A 25,203-nucleotide genomic window follows, 5' to 3' on the forward strand; every position below is an offset into this window, starting at 1 on the left:
TTGATTTTGTGTTGAAATTTATTAGGTATTTAGCTAGTTACATTGTGTACTTTCCACAGCACAAAACCCTACAGACAGAAAAGGCTAAACAAAATGAAAAACATTCACTACCATGTCCCCTGAATTTGAATGGATGATCAGACATTTTTTAAAAGCACATTTACTTTTACTTCTAGAACTTAAACAATAGATTATCAATCATGATCACACAGTTTTTTGTAAGGACTACCTCCCCTCTGTCCGTTCAGCATATCATTGTCTCTACAGTACAGATGGTAAACCATTATGTCCTCTGATATGAGAGCTGGGTCGATTCTGTTTTTCTGTTTTCCATCCAATGTAAGACAGAGGATGCAGTTTGCATACACAGTCACTGACGAAAACTGGACTTAATCAGTCCTGTTATGGCCTTGACTTTTCATGTCGGAAGAGTTCAGTTGGCCTTTTAAAGCCCTGTTCATACCCGGGTCCTTTGTCCTGATCCTGTCCGATTACACTTAATAAGATTTGATCACAATCTGATCTGAATTCATTCAATTGTCAAAATCTGGACAAGTTCCAGACAAAGGATGCGTTAACAGCAGGTATAAACAGGGTGCAGGTCAGTATTGCCGTATTGCCCATGGGAAGTGTTTGTCAGGTAAGAGCCAGGGGTTGAACAAAGCATGTAAACGAATTCTATCACCCAGATCCATTCATACTCTTTGGGTGAGCACTAAACCCATCACTGAGAAGGTTCTCACATCCCCCTGTGAGGCTTATACAATATAAAAAAATATACCATCAAGACTAAGCTCGTCATAAAAAATATTCCATCTGTCTCGGCTGCAAGCATGACTGTTGATATACATGTATATATAAAAAAGGCAGAATGGCTGAGGTTGAACGCCAAGGTAAGATGCACTCATTGTTTACTGTCCCAAAAGCATGAACACAGCAGCCTTCCAGAATCAGCATGGCCCTGTCCCACAGACTGGCTGCTGGAGACTTCATCTGTCTACAAAAACACAGTGTCTCTGTAGGGGGGCGTCCCCAGATCACAGCCCAAGTGACACACATCAGTGCCATGTATCAGGACCTTGAAAACATGGTGGCATTCAGTTAAAACACAGGAGTAATAAAGTCATTGCAAATGGATAATGCCTCATCTCCCCAGTCTACAATGGATGAAGACCCTGCCGATCATTGTCCCAGTTGTGGTTCCTGGCTGGAGGTTGTGGAGCCACAATGAAAGGCAAGGCGGTGCTAGCTAGCTCCCAGAGGCAGACCCCCAGACTGGGGCAGCTCAGAGACTGGAGGTACAGTAAGGCACAGTGAGGTGTTGAGTGAGTAGAGGCCTGGCTTGGTGGCCTGGCCTGGGTTTCTGTCTACCTGCTGCCCCTACTCAGCAGGATTCGACCAGCACCAGAACACACACCCAGAGAGTCATAGGAGTAAGACAGGCAGGTTACTGAGAGGAGAGCCTGGTGGGGAGGAGAGCCAGGTGGGGAGGAGAGCCAGGTGGGGTGAGCAGTGTGTGAATAAGACTGGAGACAGTATTTTAGTGCATTTTCTCTGCGGGGACGTAAGAGTGTGTGTAGGATGGGGAGGGCTGGGGAAACAGTGAGACTAAACACTCCAACAACAGCCACTCCCCTTCAGTTGAAGGAGCCTGCATGGATCTGCCCAGCTTTAGGTTTGAACAGAACAGTCACTGCAGAAGCATTCACACCTACGTGTGTGTGTGTGTGTGTTTGTGCATGCGTGTGTGTGATTGTGCGCATGTGCGTGCGCACGCCTGTATTTGTGCTGGTGTTTATGGGCATGTGTTTGTGTTCATTTCTATGGCAGTGAGACTGAAGTACCTGTGTGGACAAGACTGTCAGTGTGTATAAGACGTAAAGGGAGGGGGACAGATTAGGGTGGGCACAGGCGCCAACAGTGTCAGTAATCTCTTAATGACCACCATGGCAGGAAGGGACATGTATATGGAGAACACACTGACAGACTCTCCATCGCCAGGTAATGGAAAACCCACCGAGTTCTGAGCAACCAGAAGGACTGAGGAATGAGCAGAGGGAAAGGAATGATCTGGAGAAAATATTCAAGGGTACAAAACGAAAGCAAACAACAGCCAAAGCAACAGAGGAAGGACCCTCTTTGATTGGAGAAACAAACTCTTTCGTCCAAGACTTGCCATAATGGAATCATGCCAATAGAATGCTTTGATAAGATTCACCTCTATCAACAACCAATAAAATGTGTAATAATCTACAGAGAGAGTAGAGGTGTTGGTCTTTCAACAGCATGGTGGTGGTGGTGGTGGTGGCTTTAACAAAGTCATTGATATTGTCTTTAGCCCAGGAGATCAAAATAAACTGGAGCCTTATCAGCTGGGATCGTGTCACTACAAATCAATTATTCTGTGGATAGAACATCTATGATTGGGTGCAGGTAGGTCAGGGGGCTGGTCTATTGATCAGTTGGCACATAGCCCTCATCCTCCACATCCTGAATCAGGAAAGATGGCACGCAGGGAGCCCGCTTCGCATTCTTCATCATCACCTTCACTCTTCATCGCTTCTCAATCTCATTCAGCGTCGGCAGCACTGGTTCCCCTTACTTGACCGTGTTTGCGAAGCTGAGGTGGAGGAGATTGGAAGGGGGACGGGCAGGGAGGGAGAAATAAACAGACCTTTATTACATCTTTACAGACCAAACAACTGGAGGCGGGTTTAGAACGAGCATGCGTCAACAAGTGGAACTCTGCTGGGAGAAAATGTGCTTGTCACTTGGTGAGACTGGAATGGATATGGCCCTGAATGCCCATAGAACTGTCCAAAGACAAAAATGAAGCTCCCTAAGCTACATGATGAATATCCCGAAAACGGATCTCATCAAGGCCCTTACTTGTCTTCAAGTCATTGGTTTAAGGCCCTCACACCCTAAGGCTGATGGTTTAGAAAGTCAATTAATGGCTAAATCTGATAGCAGCATACCTTAATAGAAGCTCAGCCCAGCCATACACTGGCCCTAAACATAGGACCAGACATCTGATGGAATGGCATGAGGATTTTACCTACCACACAACATCCCTCCTTCCCTCTCAATCACAGCACAGGCTCCTTTTCAACTGCAGAATTCCATTTGTATGTTAATGAGGCAGAGGAAGCCATCTTGAAGAGGCTTTTCTCCCTCCCCAGCACCTCCCCTCTCCACTCACCGCCACCACCCCACACATATTAGCAAACAAGCAAACAGACAAGCCTGTTAGTGCATCATCTACAAAACATGGTTTTTCACACACAGACTAACCGAACCACAACACCTTTATTCTGAGATCCTGATATGCCAATGCTAGGTAACATTTGTTTGAGCCTGATTCCCTTTTAGCACGTGTGTACAGTTTAAAGGTGATGTGAGAAACCCTGGTGACCCTTCTGGAGCCCCACAGTACAGGTAGTGACCCCGGAAACCCTTCAGCTATGAAGCCCAGGCCAGGCACTTCTCCAGGCCGAGGGCCTCTTCGATGGCACCCGCCTGTTTTCTTAGTCCAGGAGAAAATGGGAAACACATGCAGGACTGGGCGAGAAGTAGAGGGGGGAAGAAACAGAGCTTCAAATGATCGGCGTTGGTGCCAGGTAAGGAATGTTCGAGCAGGGTCTACTTTAGCCAGTCCAGCCCGGATTCCTCCATTTCTCTACACGGCCAAAAGAGCTCTGATTAATATTTTGAAGGGGCTAAGAGGTCTTACTAAGAATGTGATAAACAGACAAGAGTCCACAGTGGCAGAATTAACTGTTTTTGGTGTGTTTGTTCTCCATATTCTCCATGGCGTTTCTACAGACACAAGGTTAAAAACCGGTGCTGACTTTATGTCGGGCCTTGACTAACTGCCAGAGCCTTTTGAAAAGCTGCTCTCTTTCCTCGGTTCGAACAACAGGCTGCACAGATGTCTGGCTTCACATGGGGAGATTGAGTAGGCACTTACACAAGGCAGAAAGCTTTTCTCCATGTCAGCAAAAACCTTAACGATCCGGCAAATGCTTCATATTTCTCTGAGATCTGGTGTTATTGATGAACTAATACAATCAGAGTTATGGAAGTTCACATGAGAAGTGCGCACGCACACACGCACACACACACACGCACGCACACACACACGCACACGCACGCACACACACAGCTATAAACATATATGGAGTGAAAGCAGTGTAGCCATGCAGTAATGCAAAGACAACCCAGTGGAAGAAGACAAGGAATCCATGGGAGGTAGTGGAGGAGAAGCCAATATGGCTGCTATCGGCTCAACTCCACTACCAGTTGCACTTACACAGCCTCCCTCAGACCTACACCTGGAGCAGCTACTCGTCTGAAGCCTTCGTGCCTCGCACAGAACCTTTCCTACGCATCTAGATGTAAAATGATAGAATCATGAGTATGGGGGTAGAGTGAGTGATTGGAGTAGAAGGGACAGGGTTCCCACATGATGCTTAATGGGGAAAAATACTAGATTCCAAAACAGAGGCCTAATTGCACACGAAGTGGTCGGCTAAATATAATGATTGTTCTTTCTCGTCACAGTTGAGATAACAAATGTTTGTTTCCTGAGCACCTCAGAATACACATGTGGGAACCCTGAGAGGGTTAACAGGGGACGAACAGACAGACAGGCAGACCAGGGTAGGGAATGAACCCTGAGAGGGGATGTTAACAGGAGAGAAACAGACAGACAGGCAGACCAGGGTAGGGAATGAACCCTGAGAGGGGATGTTAACAGGGGACGAACAGACAGACAGGCAGACCAGGGTAGGGAATGAAGGGAGCAGATGTTAGGAATGTTGAATTCCAGCACCAAATCCCTCTTGGCCTGTAGTGTTAGTACACATGGTCAAAGGAAACAAACGGGATACAAAAAGCTATCCGTCAGAGGAGGCACACAAGACAGTCAACACGGTAGTCATCAGGCTTCAGACAAATACTGAAAAATACTGCAAAAGTATGCAATAAATAAGACCGGCACAATTACAATGTCATGAAATCAAACATGGTTTGAGTTTGTCGTCAACACATGAAAAGCTGTAAAGTGAAAGAGGACATCCTTCATTTCTTAAAGAATGGAGTCAATGCAGTGGGTATTAGTGGCATCCCTAATGAAGAACAGACCAACCAGAATCACTACCAGGCCAACTGGAGACTGCTACAATTTGGAATTGGTTTTTGATGTGGTGAGCATGGTCCTATTAGTCTCTTATGCCCCTGATGGTCAGTTGGGAGGGTCACTGACTGGGGAAAGAAACAGATTCTACTGGCCATGTTTGACCGGTAGTGTCTGCCTACCAGAGGGTCATGTTTGGAATGGGGGGTGTCTGGGTGGGAGAGGTTGGCTATGATCTTTCCTGCATATTTCCTTAGTCTGGAGTCATGGAGAATCTGGTTGGTAGGTGGCAGAACAGGAACTATGGACTGGATTCATGTCATCAAGGGTTTGTTCTCAATCAGTGAAATACTGCACTAAACATGCCTGTTAAAGGGCACACAACAGACTAATCCAGTGAGGAGTATAGCAGCCAGACCAGGTCACCATGGTTTTCATGGTGCAGCAATGGGTGTGTGACCTGTCGACCTGTCAGAAAGCAGATGTCTCACTGAAGACATACACAGACAGCAGAATAAGGCCTGCCCTGTTATCTGCCTATCGTCAACTTCCACTGGTTGGAACAGTAACTATAACAGTAACTATAAAGCCTAATATTATATCAGCCCCTGCAGAATTAAGCATTTGCTGCAGTAAAACAGCCTTTCTTTGGGAATGCTATATGTTAGGCATGAACTGCCTGTAAAGGGTCTGTTTCTGCCTCAAAAGCTGAGAGCATGTCAATCACATAAAATACGCATCAAAGGGCTTATGAATAGACATTATATCCTGGTTGGCTACCAGTGCGATAAGCAGTAGAACAGCATTATAGGAAAAATCTTCAATAGGGCATGACCTTGATCTTCAACTCCCCTGAACACACTGGCATGTTTTGGTACTAAATGTTTTTGGCTGTTTTCACATCTTTTCATTTCCTGAAAACCAGTCAAATGTATGCAATTTGGAAATGTATGCAATTTGGAAATGTATGCAATTTTGTAGCATAAAATAATATTTCCTGTGTTTTTACATGTATTTCAGTGTCTTGCTTGTCCCTAAACATCTTTGTTCCACAAGAAGCAGAGATGAAACAATCGCTTCAAAAACATTACAGTGCTGTTACAGACAATAAATTGCAGTGACAGCATTGGTCTTGTCAAGCCTCGAGATTCATCTTAGATTCATTTGGACTATTTGGGGTGACTGACTAAGTTATTGCATGGTGTCTGAAAAGAAACAAAGTAATACATGTTTTTTCTGATTTCTGTTTTTCAAGCAAGGGTGTTTTCTAAGGAGTACGCGAGGCACAGACATTCTCCTAGCTGACTTCTGCTAGCAGCAAACAGAGCCTATGATGTGGGTACCTTCAGAGGAATGACACCACAGACAGATCAAGATTGCCTGCTTTCAAACTATGGCAAAAAACCACACCAGAGCAACACTTTATTGCAGCATTAAATGCTAGGATCTTCGAAAAAGACAACGCCAACATGTTTTCCTCCTGATGGCACACTAGGAATAGAAGTTTGAGGTTTGGAGTTAATGAAGCCCAGGTCAGTATTTGACCGACCACCAGTTGTAACAGTAGTCCCCTACATACCTCTTCCAGCTCTTTCTGTGTCTCCGCCTCCATCCTCCTGATATCCTCCATGGTCAGCTCCACCCACTTGTCAATCCAACAGAACAACTGGCGATGGAAGTTAGTGAAGATACGCTTCTCTTGCTGGAGGAGAGAACAAGATGGATAGAGCCAAGTTCAGGTAAAACCAGAAAATGTCCAAGAATACAGTTGCAAACCTACCATACTTCAGTGAAGTTAACAAAATATTCTGTTATTAACAGGTAATCAAAAGCAAAAAAAAACTCATTTGGGTTAAAGCTATTCATCTGCACAATGTATGTTTATTTAAATGTGTAAACACGATTAGAATAAACACAAATAAACAATACAAATAAACAATAATACAATAAAACCGAACAAGAATTTGTGTTATCCATAAGGCAATTTACATTGTTTGAGGTGACTAGAAAAAATGAAAAAAGACATTTGAACATATTTGGTAAATTAAGAAAATGGGGTGGAACACACAAAGCAGTGTCACGAGCCTCCTTTGAATTCCACAGGAAAAATAGCAGCAGAGCATCATCTACATCTCAAAATGCTTTACAAGATATGTAACATGAATCTTGGAGCACTGACCAACTTAACCTGCATGTGCAAAATACCCGCAGTAGCCTATGGAGCGGAGTCCACTGTCAAACAGCTCCGTCTGACTGGAAACCATTTTCCAAAGTCAGACACATTGTATAATATTATAGAACATATGAATATTTTTGTCAAATAACAAATAGAAAGTAAACTTGGTAAAGTAGTCAGATTAATTGCCAGATCGTCAGGCAATTAATTCAGAGTACACAATTATACTAGTTAAGACAATGCACTTTCATTTCATGTATAGACAACTTTCTATACTGCCATAGGATGGCGGAATTCACACGTTAGAATCATTACAGGCCTACATATCATTTGTGTAATTGGTGCAACAATGTTCAAACTAATTTAAAGAGTTCACCATTGTTTACACGACAGTCCATTGTGTTGCATAACGATGTCCTCTACTGGATGCAACTGGCACAATTAATGCAGTTTGAAACGTTGCAATGTCGAAATATTATAAATAGATTAAACTTCGCAGTCCTTCATAGAATTAAGCAATGATTGGAGAAATGTGTAGCTACACTCCAGAAAGCAGTGGCGTAACTATCGGGTGTGCAGGAGGTGCCCGTAAGGACATCTTACACCCGGGCCCATTGTCACCACACTACACCAGTGTCAGGAAGTATACATCTTCACTATTTAGGCAAGAACTAAGAAGTTACGGGAAGGGAACGGCCAGGTTTCCATTCTGCCTGGAATAGAATGGATTTTGCCCCACGCCAAGATCATCGATCACGGCTAGAGAATTGCAGAAGTTGGTTGAATCACCAAGTCTCCAATAAAAATGATTATACTCCACCTCCATGCCACAGAGCAATCTGAACACCTTGTCAGAAGAAAGCCTCTCAACATATAAGCGTCAGTGCCTGGAACTTGATAAACCTTTTAGAACCCAGACAAAATTGTAGTTCCCAGTTCAAATGACACAAAAATAGATTTTGCAACAAACCGAATAAACCTCAAGCAAAAAGAAAAAGAAAAAAAGACTACCCTCTTTGAAGTATGTTGGTATGTTTTTCCTTGGAGGTTTTACTTATAAGGTCAGGTTTCATATTTAAGGATCAAGATGATAAACAACAAGCCCCTGTTGCATTGGCATCTGATTCTGATGAGAGATGTGGACGACCCGGTCCATCAGTACAGTAAGACAGCATGGGCATCTGATTCTGATGAGAGATGTGGACGACCCGGTCCATCAGTACAGTAAGACAGCATGGGCATCTGATTCTGATGAGAGATGTGGACGACCCGGTCCATCAGTACAGTAAGACAGCATGGGCATCTGATTCTGATGAGAGATGTGGACGACCCGGTCCATCAGTACAGTAAGACTGCATGGGCATCTGATTCTGATGAGAGATGTGGACGACCCGGTCCATCAGTACAGTAAGACAGCATGGGCATCTGATTCTGATGAGAGATGTGGACGACCCGGTCCATCAGTACAGTAAGACTGCATGGGCATCTGATTCTGATGAGAGATGTGGACGACCCGGTCCATCAGTACAGTAAGACAGCATTGGCATCTGATTCTGATGAGAGATGTGGACGACCCGGTCCATCAGTACAGTAAGACAGCATTGGCATCTGATTCTAAAGAGAGATGTGGACGACCCGGTCCATCAGTTCAGTAACACTGCTAAACGGCTCAGTGGCTGTCCATTTGCACTCTAACTGCAATTACATTGCTGCTACTATTTATCATGAATCCTGCGGCAAAGACACTTTTCACTGTAGTGTTTCTACCTGATGTATCAAGTGCATGTGAAAAAACGAATTTAATTTTGTTTCATATAGTATGTGTTTATTAGAGACTAACCAGACCAGTATAAGGCCAGTGTCCCCATTTGAATACTTAAATAGCTGGGTGGGGTTAAGGCCCAAGAGGGTGTGAACTATGCTGAATGGGCATCAACAACGACCAGCTCTCTGGCACAGGAGAAAATGTTTCAAGCCTTTTGTCTCAGAAATAAGTAGAGCAGATTATACATTTTTAAAGCAGCATATCGTTCCCATAACCTTATCAAACAGTATTATATTTTATACCGTTACAAGGGTCGGAATCTGGACCTTTATAAAATGGAAGAAAAAGCCCAACTACAAGTTTGCGATAGGACCCCGTTCCCGAATCCTGTCACCAATAAACTTGGAGGGCCCAGTACATATTATTCCTAGTTCTATCTCTGTCCTTACTGTCAATGGGTTTTCAGTGGACATATGGTTTAAGAGGAAAAAAATACAAGAATAATATAAACTGAGCATCTAATTGCAGTGGCGTTATTTGCCATGAACACCGCATCTCCTCCAAACATAGACCTTTATTCAAGTTTCAGAACTGCCACTAGTTCTGCAGAAAAACATTAACAAATCCATATTGACATAGTGTAGTAAAAAACTATAAAGGACACTTCTAGACACACTAAAACAACGTCATCCTTACCTTGTGAATGAAGCTCTCTACCTTGTTCTGCAGTCCCCACCACTTGAACTTGACTGTGACCAGTTTGTAGGCACACATCCTAGGGCAGTCAGCATTACTAACCAGCTCCTTCTGTTAGCAGCAACACAACAGGACACACACAGAGACATTACTGCACAGCAAGAAGACACACCAAATCATCCAGCACCAAATAATTTACATTAACACAACATATTACAAAACTGTGAATATGGAAATAAGCAAAGTTCATGCCAACTTTCCAATAACGGAAATCTCAAAGAAAAGAAAGCCCAGTGCGGTTTGAAGAAAAGAAAAGGGTTTAGACAAACCTGTGACATTCTAACCACTAAAATGTCATTAATACATAACACGCTGGAAACAAAGCCAAAATAATTATCGACACAAGAATATGCAGTAGGTGGATGAAAGTCCTCAAATCTACAGAAGTGTTTTAAATCCATATGGAGCACTTTGTTTCCCTGAGAGGAAGAAGAGGGGCGATGAGGAGGAGGGAGAGGGAGCAAAGTGGATAAACTCCAGATGAAGGGACATTTGTCTCGCTCCACCCTGACAGTGACACCGTTCCCGACAGGCATGCCTTTGTGGCCGGGGAAGGCAGATAAAATGGGGCTCACATCACGCAGCGATAACGGCGGCTCAGCGCAAAGCCGCTTCCATTATTAACACCCAGGATCTGCTCGCCCACAGAACGCACACTTCCAGAAACCCTATTTAATTAATCACTTCATTCTAGTGCTGCGCGCATGGAGAAATGCCACAGACCTGCTGCAATCACCCCCCATTCCACCACTGTTTGATGCTATCACACACACACACACACACACACACACACAGAGAGAGAGCGATGAAAAACATTCTAAATTTGCGTAGGGTTTAGCGAGAAAAGTTGTCACAGCTAAAGGAGAACTTCACATAAAACGGATCCGACATCAAAACACTTACAGTGACATTTCTTCTCCCTCTCCCGTCGCCCCGCTCAAAGGAGCAGGAGTTTTCAGAAATACAAAGTGTCCCAATACGGAAGCATTTGTGCATGCAGAGATAGGCAAGAGTTTCCCTGCACTGAGAAGCTGGCACAAATTGTGTTCTCTATCAATTTAACTGTGATTTCTCTCTCTAAAAGGCATGTTTCCATGTCCAAGGGGGTGGAAAGTAATCTTATAAAAATAAACTGAAAAAGTTGCTGTGCTTTATTCAGACTTTAGAAAGCTGTTCAGCCAGCTTTTATTTGGGCGAGATGTCGGAGAGTAGGAACATTCCCAGAGTGAACTCAGAGGGTTGCCATCTACTCAGTTTCTGTGTGGACCTCTAAGTGGTCTGGATCCTGGCCTTCATGAAGGGCTGTAGCGGAGGGCTTAGGGAGAACAACTGTATGGTCACAGGAGGAGCCCCGTTTTCATTATTTTAAAAAGAAATACCATCAATGCTCATTACACTGTACTGCTCTAACAAACTAAGAGACTACGCACACAGGCAGGCATGCACGTACACAATCAACAGTCCACAGGAACAGGCAGTACTTGTTTGTGTTCTAAATAAGCAATAAGGCATGAAGGGCTGTGGAATATGGCCAATATACCACAGCTAAGCTGTTACGGATACAAAACAGTTGCGTTGGGACAGAGATTTGCTGTGGTTTATTGACAATATACCACAGCTAAGCTGTTACGGATACAAAACAGTTGCGTTGGGACAGAGATTTGCCGTAGTTTATTGACAATATACCACAGCTAAGCTGTTACGGAAACAAAACCGTTGCGTTGGGTCAGAGATTGGCCGTGGTTTATTGACAATATACCACAAAACCCTGACATGCCTCAATGCTCTTCTGAACCGGTTACTAATGTAGTTACCACAGTGGTCATTTTTATAAATGTATCCCTGTGATATACGGACTAATATACCACAGCTGTCAGGCAATCACCTTAAGGATAGAAACCATCAGTGCAGAATTTGTTTTAGGACACTGTAAATGAGATCCCCTGTTTCTCCTTCTCCAGACAGAAATACACAGAAATACACCTTCTCCAGGTCTTCAACACTATTTAACACACACCTTCTGTCAGCTGGGGAAGGAAAAGTAATGTTACCCAGATGAAGCAAGCTTACTCCCGCTTCTCAATAGGAGAACAAAACTGTTGCTATGGAAACTTGCACACCAAGTGCACGGGGAAAGGCGGGCTTTTAGACCGAGGAAGTCGTGTCTGATTTCTACTGGCTAAAATGAGAAACATAATGACAGGACAAGACAGCAGAGGAACGCATTTCTACACCAGGGTCAACGCACATGCATGCGCACGCACGCGCCTTTCATCCAGACAGCCGTGTACAAACACACATTCATCCTCTAGGGTGGCTGACAGGGGAGTGTGTGAGGTTGTTGATAGGGCCAAGACACCAGGGACTAATCTAGCCTGATCACTTGTGATTTCTATTACAGCCAATTAGCAGAGTGAGAGAGGTGATTTGTCTTCATCAAACTGCAGCTTTGCCACTAAGATAGCCCTCTCCCCTCCCCAGGCTCACGTTCTCCTTTTCACACGCTACTTTGGATTTAGGTCACAACTGTACCATGTATACATTATTTCCTGTGTTTGACCTGCAACTAACCCTCCCACGATCAATCCCAGCGTCACAGTGAGAGGGGGTACCTTCCAGTTGGGTCCAAGAGGCCCTCGAGACGTCTTGACTGACTTGAACAGAGACGGATCTTCCTCGGCTTTGTAGTCCTGAAAAGGGAATAGAAGAACAAAGAAGGCTTCAACAGCCTGACCACGGTCTGCAGTTACGAGGTCAAATAAACCCCCTGATTGCACTACTGTTGACCCCTCCTGGCAGAGAGGAGGCATCCACCCCCCACCCAACTCAGCCCTGCGTGCACCCTATGCCGCCGCCCCCCCCCGGGTACTGCCAGGGCTGAGAAGGGGCCAGGGTGGGGGTAGGAGGCTGTTAGGTTACAAGTTGTTGATGCCACCAGCAAATGGCTTGGCTGAGATTACAGGCAGAAGGTGCTGGCTGATGCCACAGTGTGTGTGTGCCTCTGTGTGTGTCTGCCTCTGTGTGTGTCTGCCTCTGTGTGTGTCTGCCTCTGTGTGTGTCTGCCTCTGTGTGTGTTGGGCAGCAGCCTGTTGGCAGTAGATGACCTAGTGGTTCTTCCCTAACTTAGTAGAACAGTGGGAGAGTTGACACAACGTGCAGCATAATACACGCACACACACACACACACGCACACACACACGCACACACACACGCACACACACACGCACACACACACGCACACACACACGCACACACACACGCACAGACACACACAGACACACACAGACAAATACATGCTCACTGCTAATGGTGTCAGTCTCCAGTTGGGGTTGCATTATTCATTGTAAAGAGCTCAGAGAGAGAGAGATGTGCAAAGTCGACCTGAAACAACTAGTGTGAAAAAATAACAGATAAATGAAACACCTTTCAAATTACCAACAGCTCAAGGGCCCAGCAATTTTAAATAAATCATGATGCGCCTGCAGCTAAAAGCTGCTTTTCAGGGCTATCGGCCGACAGGAGGGAGGCAAACAAGCAGACAAACACACACCCACACAGCCTACTTATTCATCTAGCTGTTTTAATGCTGAAAGCTCCACCACCAGAAGAAGACAGTGCTGCTCTAATGAGCTCTGAGAATCAATGTGCTGGGCGGAGGAGAGGAGCTGCTGTTCACTGACGGAGTGTGTGTGTGTGTATGTGTGTGGGCGCTCCGCAGAGTGTGGAGAACTGTGAGCCTTAATTACACTAACAAACTCATCTGTGGTCCCTCGGTGGGGCCAGGCCCTGCAGCCATGCCAGAGGCCCAGACCTGATAGGGCCCTCAGATACAAGCCTCCCCTAGCAAGGCAAACCTGCCTGCCTCGTTAGACATCTACCGCAAGGCAAACACACACACACACACAGCAGGCAGGCAACACTACCAGCAATCTTATGGATTCTGAAGGAAGATCCATTTAACCAATAGCTATTCTAATTGCAGAGTTTCCAACATCGTACTGATGTTGGAAACTCATCACATGGATGGAGTGTAGGGAGGCAGTTTGTTACACATCACAGCAGACCTAAATAATATTTGGCTTTGTAATACCCATGTATCTCCACACGGTGGAGCCAAACTCAGCACTGAGTAGGCTAGACTCAGGGAGACCTGGGGAACTAAGAGCAAAAAACTAGCAGGTAGTAAGAAGAACCAGAAGTGTTTTGGGCCTCCAGGACTGAAGTGGCCTTGTCTGTGAGAATCCTGCTACTTAACCATCAGCATCATGCCAACATGACACGCTACCTGCCAAACCAGAAACCCGTCTTCATTAGGTGACCATGCACATTAGCTATCAAGAAGCAATCATCTGAGATTGTTCAGCTTGGAACTGAAGAAACGTGGACCTGAAGCAACATGGACAGTATAACAGTTTCCCTTGACTTCAGAGGAAGCACTCTGCTGCTGGCTGTAGCGTAGCATAGCGTTAGAGGACAGTACTCACGGCTGGGGCCACCTGCTCTCCGTCGGCGATGTCAATGGGCACCACCTCCACCGTCTTCCAAGTGGCCGCGTCCAGCTGGTGCACCTGTCAATCAAGCACGGGCCCCTGGGTCAGAACCTCTGAGGTACACTTCAGACACTGGCTGAAGACTCATCTGGGATACGATCACAATGACAAAGAAGGTACTCACGTTTTCTACGGTGCCAAGGTCAGGTTTATGCCATGTCTCAATCTTAATGAAGAAGTCTTCTTTCATATATTCATTCTGGAAGAAAGAGGTTGGGGTTAATACTGTAGCTCAAAGCATAACCATCAAACCTTCTAAAGCAAAAGTGAGGGACAACAACTAGCAACCAGCCACTCAAACTCTCTAAACAAGTCAATCACAGCATCCATGAACACACTGATGTCTGTTTCCCAGGCTACATTCAGAGGTGGCTGGTCAAGGGAAAGGACGATTATTAATAAGAAGTTGTACTGTGGATACTGACATCTGGACGCACTTACAGACAGCGGCCACAAGGGGGACATGTTATATCTGTCTCCAAACCTACCCAGTAAAGAAATACAATGGCAAATGACAGCAATATTACCTTTCATAAATCAAAACCGCAAGTATTGTGCTTCTGCAAATGTGACTCACTATATAAACACCAAATCATTCACGTATGTACACAAGCATTTGGGCTTAACTGCTAAATTCTATATATAATTCTACTGTAATCAGAGCAGTATGTTATCAGGTTCTATATATGAAAACAGACCCCCGCCAAATTCAAAAGGCATGAATTGTTAAATAGATTCACAAAAAATGACTCACCGTTACAACTGGGCCCGGACCAAGCATGAGGGGATATCATGTTAGACAGACAAGAAAAAAGAAAGAAACAGACAATGCATGTCAATAATTTCTTGGTTCCATCAACAACGAGTCCTTTTATCAGAGCATTCCTATAAAGCAGGCTTTGGATCAGAGTGCACTGGGTGTAAGACAGCAGCCAGGCAGACAAACAGGCAGGCAGACGGGCAGGCAGGCAGGAGAGGACTCACTAGTTCGGCAGTAAGGGTAAGCATTCCAGGCCTTTTCATGGAAAACCAGGGAGCCCTCAGGAGCAATCATCTTGACAAATGCAGGGACTTTACTGTGGAAGCCAGGGACGAGGTATGGGTCATAGATGGATAAACACACAATGTCACTTACAGACCAACACTAATGAAATGGGTTCTAGAATGGGATATATTCAATGTAACTCTAATTGTTATTACAAATGGGGAAAACAGGTTGTAGGCCCTCATTAGCATTTAAATAGCATTCAATCTAGGATTTAACATGAACTTGTTAGCATTGCTAACTTAGGGATAACAGAGGCTCAGTAGGATTGAAAATTGCACCCTTTGTGTTCAGTGCTGGTATTACAGAATATAAAAGGATTTCACACAGTATGTCAGTCTGATACCTCCCAGGTCTGTATGACAGCGGTATGTCAGTCTGATACCTCCCAGGTCTGTATGACAGCGGTATGCCAGTCTGATACCTCCCAGGTCTGTATGACAGCGGTATGTCAGTTTGGTACCTCCCAGGTCTGTATGACAGCGGTATGTCAGTTTGGTACCTCCCAGGTCTGTATGACAGCGGTATGTCAGTCTGATACCTCCCAGGTCTGTATGACAGCGGTATGTCAGTCTGATACCTCCCAGGTCTGTATGACAGCGGTATGCCAGTCTGATACCTCCCAGGTCTGTATGACAGCGGTATGTCAGTTTGGTACCTCCCAGGTCTGTATGACAGCGGTATGTCAGTTTGGTACCTCCCAGGTCTGTATGACAGCGGTATGTCAGTCTGATACCTCCCAGGTCTGTATGACAGCGGTATGCCAGTCTGATACCTCCCAGGTCTGTATGACAGCGGTATGCCAGTTTGGTACCTCCCAGGTCTGTATGACAGCGGTATGTCAGTTTGGTACCTCCCAGGTCTGTATGACAGCGGTATGTCAGTCTGATACCTCCCAGGTCTGTATGACAGCGGTATGTCAGTCTGATACCACCCAGGACTTTGATCATGTGTATAACCTCTTCACATGGTAGAGTTTCAGCAGGGGCCTTTTGCACCTAACAGAAATACTTATTTTCCAGCAAAAACTACCTTTCACTACCTTCCGGTCCAATAATATGTATATATTTAAGTTCTAAAAATGAAGAATGGAGATATTTGTTATTTATAATTGGCATGAGGATTACAACTCCAGGTCTCAGGTAATGGATAAATAAATACTCCTACTTGCATACTACACCAATCGATATTGTTGTTGATTACGCAGCCTCAGATTTTTGTGGTGCATGACACAAAATAGTTTGCTTTTGTGTGTGTGTGTGTGTGTGTTACCTCTTCAGATGGTAGATTTTGTGCGTGTACTGTCCTTTCTCGCCCTCTTTCTCATAGGGTTCATTCTTAAGTACCTCGATGCCCTCTCCGCCGCCAGTTTCATTCTTACTGGCCTCTGCAACCGAGTACAACTGGCCCACTTGATACTGAAAACAACAAACACAAACTGTTAACAACTTTACATAACACAACAAACACACACACACTTAACTTTATATAACACAACATGACAAAATGATGAGCGAGGAACAGGCAAAAAGAAATGCATCGTCATGGAAATATTTTTGGAATATTTATTTATGTTTTTTAGAGGCTTGCCAAGTGTTACATAATGCCATCACGCAACAATTTTTCTCAAGTTGCCATCCCAGAGCTGTACGAGAAATGCAAGGCACAAGTTGAAACAGAGCTGTCATAAGTGGAATATTATACAGCAACAACAGACTTGTGGTCCAGCCAGACAACGGAGCCCTACATAAGTCTGTTAGTACACTTTATTAATGAGGACTTCCACCTGAAAAGTCACTGTTTGCAAACTGGGAGAGAAGCTTGAGCTGATTGGGGCCTAGATGAGTCGTCTAGTCTGTATAACAACAGACAATGCCGTGAACATGGTGAAGGTGGGCACCTGAACAAGTGGACCAGATTGCAGTGCTTTGGCCACAGACTGCATCTTGCAGTTGATAAGTGATGCCCAATTGCACATTCCATTTTACTACTGTTGCTATTGATATACTATTACTGTTACATATTATTACCTAGCAACCCGTTTTTCAACAATTCTCATGAGTTTCATCCATTTGAATTGTAGAGGATGGGGCTGGGGAAGAATGAAGGATACATACTGTCAGGTTGATAGCCAAAGCTCTTTCTCTATATTTTTTCATAACGCAGAAAACCAAAATATCACAATAACAGTTATTTCCAATATCGTGCAACCCAAGTAAGCATCCAACTTAAGCTGATGCAACATGAATATTTAAATCCAGAGACAACCTCTCTTGCAAGCAAGAGCAGGTCCAGTCACAGCGCTAGCCAACTCTCCTAACGAACCAACAGTAGGGCCACAGATTAAACGAGGCAAACTAATTGTCCTGAATTGGACAAAGAAATGCAAACAAGCACCTGTTTTTTTTTAACTACAGTTGATCACTGTTTATAAACATTTGTGCAATTAATTAAACCAGTCATTCAGGATAAACACTGCAGCACTGTTTCTTTCCTGCTCTTTCACCCGCTGCCCATTCAGATCAACAGCTCATTAAGCCGACTGAGGCCTAAAGCTGACCTCAGTCATTTGCTGAGGTTTGCTTTAGGATAATCATTGATTCAACATCCTGAATCGGAACCCTGGTTTTCCTTATGTTACGGGCATTTTAGGAATTAAATTGTTAAAAAAAACAATGCCATTCAAAACTCTTAATTTAAAACAAACCTTTGAATGCAGTTATGAGCTCTACGTATGAGCACAAAATAGTTTTTGTGTGGAAATAGTTCAATTGATTCAATCATGGTAAGCATCATACCTTTCTTTCACTGCTAGGCAAAAAAGCAGCCTTTCTGCTGTGGTCTTTTATACTGCCCTCTGAACTTACATCATTCTGTTCAGGCAGATATGTCTGATATCTGAAAACAGGTCATCATTTCAATAGGGAAATGACAAAATACCTAGTATATGGCTTTATACTCTGGTTGTAAAAACAACCTGCCTCCAAGTGAACACATTGCCATATAAGGGCACAGTGCGTGTCCAAATGTTATATAGTGTAACTAATACAAACAGAGCAACCAGAGCCCCCACCTCCCTCTTCATACTAAGGAATCAAAGGAATGACTAACACGGTCAGATTCCCAGAACACAACACAAACCCAGAACCACAGAAACAGATCATCAGAGGGAGGTGCCCAGTCTTAAACGGTCTGTCTCTCACACAGAACACTCACTGCAGCGCTACATTAAAACTTGGTAAAAACATTCTAAAGACAGCAAGTACATTTCACCGAGATGAAACACATTTTAAGCCAGAACCATCTCAGTCTTGATCCAACAAGGGGCCTACATGTAGTAGCCCATGGAATATAGGACTTGGATTGAGTAATGACAACTTTGCCTTTTTATTCTGTGAGCTTTATCAAGTGACAGGGTCCATACTATAAACACCACGTGTGCGCAGAAACGCATTCATAAAACGGCTGGCATAAACACACCAGCAGTCTTCAAAACACATCACTCAAGGCCTCATTAGGCCTATTGTCAACAGACATTTCCCTATTTGAATGTCGTTCACTGTAGTTTAAATGAATGAGTCTCTTGTACTTAACACCCAGAACACTGGGCATAACCTGGTGCATTGCCTATAACTATATCCCCAGTGTCAGTTGACAACTGAAAAGACACTAACATTTGTCAGGGTTTTTCCTGGCTGAACATTTGTCAAAGGTGGTTCCCCAACCCCTGCAGCCCTGCACTCTACCAGATGCCCCCCTATGGTACTCTTTATATAATATCTTGCCACTTGAAAAAGAAAACTATTCTAGTGTTAAATCTGCCCTGTTGTCCATGTCCACTTTAGCAGCGAATGCACATTACAATGTCCTCCCTAATACAAAAGCAACCAAAAAACAAGCAAGAAATCTATTTTTTTTTTTTTACATATGTAGGATTTTTGTGCATCCAGCCTATAGTTTCTGCTTGGCTCAAACACATTGGCTCCACAATGCTTCTAGCATACAGAGAATATCATTCCTTCTTCATTATGTCTGAGCCACCCAAAAACATTTTGCCACTAAGCATCAAAACAATGTTTTTTAGAAGATCTAGGAATTATGTAAAAAATATGAAATCACCCATCAAGTTATGATTAATCACGGTCCATGTGATTGTTGTCTATTATCGTTATTATACCATGTTCTTGTTCATTTGACTTGCATTAAAAACACATCAGAACTGTAGGTCTATATATTACAGCCTTGTTGCCTTGTATTTATCCTCCTCTCTCGAATTCCTTCAGCTGTAGGCTTCTTGGCTATGCTGCTTGCGCTCATCTATATTTTTAGTGACAAATATGTTAATTGTATATTTTTACACTGTATATTGCATATATAATTGGGGTCAGAAGCCGGCATTTTCACCAGTCATCTTTATCTGTCTCGCAAACTCTTAAAAAAAAATCTGTGATTCTACTAGACGTCATCTGAAACAAATGTTATGCGGATTGGCTGTAGTTTAGGCATTAGGTTATATTTAAATATTTGCTGCAGTATATCGCTGTCTTTATACTGTCTTTATACTGTCTTTATACTGTCTTTAGCGCTGACCTTGTAGTGTCATGCACTGGACTTGCATTGGTTTTGGCTACGAAGACAGATATAGAGAAAGGGCTTCTGACATTGGTCTCCATTAAGTAACTCCCCTCTGTAGTTTAGACAACACAGAATAAATTGGCAATGGAAAAAATTGCATGTGTGTGTGGTGTGTGTTATTCCACATGGCAAGCTACTCATGACCAGATGAATTCAAACAATGATTACCAATCCAGATTAGAAGACAGGACAGGTCTGACGTGGGGAAATGATATACACAGTAATTAGTAGGCATAAGTGGTGAATGAGGGAAAGCTGCTTGCTGTACTCACCTCCTCAACGGAACAGGGCAAGACCACGCGGCTGAAAAAGAGGAGAGGATCGAGAGATGATATATGGACCCATGACAAACACATCTTAATCACATCTAGGCTTACGCTTCAAATTCCCATGACAGGAACAGGATCACAATGAACAAGGCTACTCCTCCAGGCTACTAGGATTCCCAGCTGGTTGCTAATCTGATGAACACCTTTGAGGCCTCCTTTAATCTTCAGGATTGAGACACGATGCAATTGCTTTAAAGCCAATTTAGACCACAAATGAGAGCTCAGCACAACGTATGACATGGTTCTTTTACTCATGTCTAATAGTCGGTTTAACGGAATGTTCTGGATAAAGGGACACAGTGATAACGTATCTGTGGTACAGCACTTGGCAGGGCCACTGGCGTTGTTGAGAGAACTACTGTCCCTGATAGTGAGTTTTGTTCAGGGCTTCCTGTAAGAAAACCTTTCAGACATCGGCTCAGCTGGTAAACTGCAGGAGCCTCCCGGTTGACCCAGGCTAATTCTTGACTGACGCTCCTACACCACACATGGACCTCCCCATTACATACGGCAACGCAGACGAGATGCGGTTTCAGACGCGTTTGTAGAGCAAAGCTACCGGGTTAGTTCTCCAGAGGTGAGTACCCGCCCACGCGCCACGCCGACAGCGTTCTGTGGTGGGCTCTCCGGGGCTTACTTCGCCTGATATAATGGTAAGCACTGGAAGTTGGTGAAAGAGTGTTATCACAATATAGCTTGTTTTTATATCATGTCTACCAGCTACAGTACACAGCTTTGGAGACGGAGCTCCCACATCCAAAACGGCTTTATATGTCTGCAATGCAGAGAACAGAGACAGAATCCAGACAAATTAAATTCCACATTTAAAAGAATTGTATTGAACTTAGTGGGACATGTTGTAAGATAAGAGCACCCATCCACAGTACCCCAAAACAACTGTCAGAATGCATTTTAACTTTACAGATTACCAGTACAATACTTTTTCCAGCTACCCAATGACAATACTTCTTATCTACAACGAGGCTGTACTACAAGCCCACTTGTAAGTTAATCCTGAGGATACAGTATGCTCTAAATTGGCCAGCTTACTTTAATAAAAAAACAGAATTCTTTATTGTTGTTAGTCATCTATCTTTATGCAAGGCCATTGTCTCACAACTTCCTAAATCCCTGTCAGCCTGTTTGATCATGGGAGTAGGGGACTAAACTGAATGACAGGTTCTAACACAGCACATGAGAGGTTTCAGCAGTGTAAGGGAACAGGAAATGAGTCCATGTCACACTTCCTGAGTCAGATGACACAGCTCCAGCTATAACATACTGCCTGGCAATCAGGGCACTGCTGAGTTCAGCAGGTTGGAACAGACAGACACACGGGCAGGCGGGCAAACAGACAGACACACATGCAGGCGGGCGGACGAACAGGCAGACACACATGCAGGCGGGCGAACAGACAGACACACATGCAGGCGGGCAGACACAGACAGACACACATGCAGGCGGGCGGGCAAACAGACAGACACACATGCAGGCGGGCAGACACAGACAGGCAAGGGCAGACACGGGCAGACACACATGCAGGCGGGCAGACACGGGCAGACACGGGCAGACACGGGCAGACACGGGCAGACACGGGCAGACACGGGCAGACACGGGCAGACACGGGCAGACACGGGCAGACACAGGCAATACATAAAACAATAAATCAGAGCCAAAGAGGGGCAACAAATTAAAAGTATTGTTTTGATAACTAGGACGACTGGTGGCTGGTAAGCTGTGGAGAAACAAGTGTTGTGCAAGAGATGTGCATGATGAGAAACGTGCCTGCCGTCACTTCTCATCACATCTCCTGCACCAACCAGTGTAGGCCGTCTGTGGTGGGTGTGGTTTAACCTTCCTACTGCTGAACAGAACTCTGTTTCATATGCAAGCATATAGCCTTCCTGTTGTTACTTGAAAAGATTCATTAGCTGTGATTTTCCTAATATTATTGTCTGATGAGAACGTTCTACGAACTGCGGATTCAACATAATTCAGCTGTCACAACGTGAGAGAGGGTAGGCATCAAGGTTTGAAAGCAAGTGGACCTAGCCAGACACAGCCATCACATTGGAATGTAGCTAAATAACCAAAATCCGCACTGATCACTCCACATGATCACTTTGGTAACGTTTAACCTACATTTTATGTTACCGAATAAGAAAACAAAATCCAGATGAATTTACAATATAAACTGAACAATAATCAAAACGGATAGAAGGGGAGAAAGCGTAGAATTAAAAGTTGCATAACAAGCAGTTAGTTGAAATATCAGGCTAGTGTGAGTCAACTAGGCTGCAAACGGTCCTATTCCCTGCTCCCCTCAGCTCCTTAGGACAGAAGAAATGCTAACTAACAGAAATGTCAAGAAATGGGTGCACACAAATGTTAGATAAAATGTGTGTGTGTATGATAAATGTCTGACCAACACTTTACATGTATTTTTCTAGAAAGCATAAACTGCAAGCCCCCCCCCCCCCCCCCCCCCCCCCCCCCCCCCCCCAAGGAACGTACTTCCGCAGAAGGCAACAACAACGAGACCACCACCTTCTCCAGTGACTGATTATAATCACTTTAATTATTAAACACTGTTGAAAAAAACACGTGTGTGACTACACCACTTTCAGTGAGAATGTGGATTTTACAGTAGGCTACACACTCCCTCCAGTCACATTTAATTTGTTTGTTGACATGTTCAGCACATTCCATGCTTTACGGTTTGCTGCTCAAATTTGCACTAGATTAGTGTTACCTAGATTAACAAAATAATCTCTCTAGAGAAATGTTCTGTATTCGGGAATGTGGCGAGGTAAATCCAGAGGATCTGACTATAACCACCAACTACTGCAAACATACATTATCAACTGAAAACTTAAACACACACGGTTTCATTTTCAAGTCAAGGTGATGGCAAACACAGTATCACCAACCTACTAGGTAGGTATTAGCGGCAACTGAAGGATATAGACCCCATTAAGTCAAATACAAGTGGAGTGGCCAATTGACCATCAACACAAATAGGGGCACATTCTACCTCTTTAGACATGAGGTAAAAACAAAATACTGAGTCATACTCGACTAGGCGTTGGCCTATTGAACATTGGGACTGAAAATAATCTGCACACAACTGGACGGTTAAAACTGTTTGGGGAATGATTGTAATTTTATTGACAAGTTTATTTTCCTTAGTCAGCAGTTCGGTCAAAGTTCATGAATCACCAGTCTGTAAGAATGACTTGAGCAGGTTTACAAGGCGTTCTCAGTTAAAGTTTCTAAACGAAAGCGTTATAGCAAGACGGAAGATTAAAGGTTGTAGGGGAGAAGAGTGGACGTTGTGTAACCCTGAAAATGTGTGCGTCAATAGGGACAGATTTACTGAAGCTAAAATCCGTGTGACTCCAGTATGTGATTGGCCTAGGCGTGCACCCCACTACTTACAGTCTCTGAGGTAGGCAGGCAGTCTCCCTTCCGCTAACTAGCTAATGTTAGCGAGCTAGCTAAGCTAGTTACCGTTATAAACAGTCAGTTACAAACAAGTACACGTCTTAGAAGACATAATCCATACAATGCACCATACCGTTCACTAAATGGTTAACAACGTCTAGTCTGGATATATATTCCATGTTTTAAGTTTCTTATCCAAGCGGCTGGCTAGTTAGCACATTAGCAGCGAAAATCAGAAAGATGCGTCGGCTAGCATCTGCTGACTCGCTGTCACCGGTAGTAAGGCCAGACCTGAAAAGTGTGAACAATCCCACCTTCCAAACACATGCGTTCCCAAGCTTAGCTACAATGTTCTACTTTGGTAGAGCCTGAATAAATAATAGGGGAATTAAAATATTATATATCAGAGTCTAGTGCGTACAGTAAAGTAATAAAAATAAAATACTTACTATTCCTTGATGAGAACCATCGTCGGTTTTTGGGTAGCGGCTACGTACTACCGCTGACGTCATATGCCCTTAATAACAACTCCCATATTCCTCCTCTCACCGTCTGTGATTGGTGAGTGGAGATGCGAGTTGCCTTTCAGGGCGAAGTGAGCTACATTCATTGATGGAGTTTTATTAAGCAAGCCCGTGTTGAACCGGGGATTCACCCGTAACGTGCAGGGGCAAAAGCTGTGTGAAGGAGGGGAGCCCTGACAAACTAACCTGTAAATAAGCTTCAACCTAACCAGTAAGCCGCTTGCTTAGAATTAATCTCCTTTATTCGTTAAGTACACTTACACATTCCCCGAATTTTAATTGGTGTGAAGGTGTTGCTAATGCTCGAGAACATTGGTACAGAATACATTAAACCTACTTAAAGATACAAAGATGCAAATTTCTCAACTAACAAAACATTTTGGATCAGTAATGGACAATTAATATTGTTGTTTATATGTGCATTATAAGTGCATAATCTACATAGAAACACTAACAAACTGAAAATGAGTGGTTTTGATGACAAGAGGCACATATCAACACATAATGTACATAAAACTGTATACCCTGACACCTCCACTTTTACAGCCAAAAATTGCAGAATTTATCTTTAAATCGTGTGGAGAGCATTTGATATGAAGGCACAGCATGTAAGAGATGAGAATACATCCTATACATTAATTTACAATTATTTACAGTTGATGTGCATATGTAGGGAGATGGAAAGTGTGATTTGTATAATGAAGCTATTATTTATCAGTTAACGGTTAGCAGATGTCGGGCAGATGGCCAGGTACACCTCTAAAGGACATTGTCACTTCTGGGTCTTTAACACTTGTTAATGTTTGAACTCTTGACAAACGGGGGCCACAAAAGGTTAACAA

At 43.8% G+C, this 25,203-nt stretch overlaps 1 protein-coding gene across 5 annotated transcripts; it reads right to left on the reverse strand.

Moving 5' to 3' along the window:
• On the reverse strand, positions 1–24,421 carry LOC105014266 (phosphatidylinositol transfer protein beta isoform). 5 transcript variants are annotated; one of them, XM_010876438.4, is made up of 12 exons: positions 24,287–24,414; positions 20,337–20,367; positions 16,702–16,847; positions 15,369–15,460; positions 15,139–15,146; positions 14,509–14,583; positions 14,319–14,402; positions 12,447–12,524; positions 9,775–9,885; positions 6,717–6,839; positions 4,313–4,391; positions 1–2,620 (listed from the first exon to the last, which is right to left on the reverse strand). In XM_010876438.4, the coding sequence occupies exons 1-11, from the start codon at positions 24,304–24,306 to the stop codon at positions 4,344–4,346; spliced, it is 816 nt and encodes a 271-aa protein (XP_010874740.1). In that variant the 5' UTR covers positions 24,307–24,414; the 3' UTR covers positions 1–2,620; positions 4,313–4,343. The 5 variants fall into 5 exon arrangements, with proteins under 5 accessions (XP_010874740.1, XP_010874739.1, XP_034152330.1 ...); XM_034296439.1 differs by lacking the exons at positions 1–2,620; positions 4,313–4,391 and adding exons at positions 4,398–4,721; positions 4,785–4,849 and having other exon boundaries at positions 24,287–24,421; XM_010876437.3 differs by lacking the exon at positions 4,313–4,391 and having other exon boundaries at positions 24,287–24,415.
• Positions 24,422–25,203: the final 782 nt, after the last annotated feature.

The sequence above is a fragment of the Esox lucius genome, chromosome 13 (genome assembly GCF_011004845.1).
Source record: "Esox lucius isolate fEsoLuc1 chromosome 13, fEsoLuc1.pri, whole genome shotgun sequence".
NCBI classification, from domain to species: domain Eukaryota; kingdom Metazoa; phylum Chordata; class Actinopteri; order Esociformes; family Esocidae; genus Esox; species Esox lucius.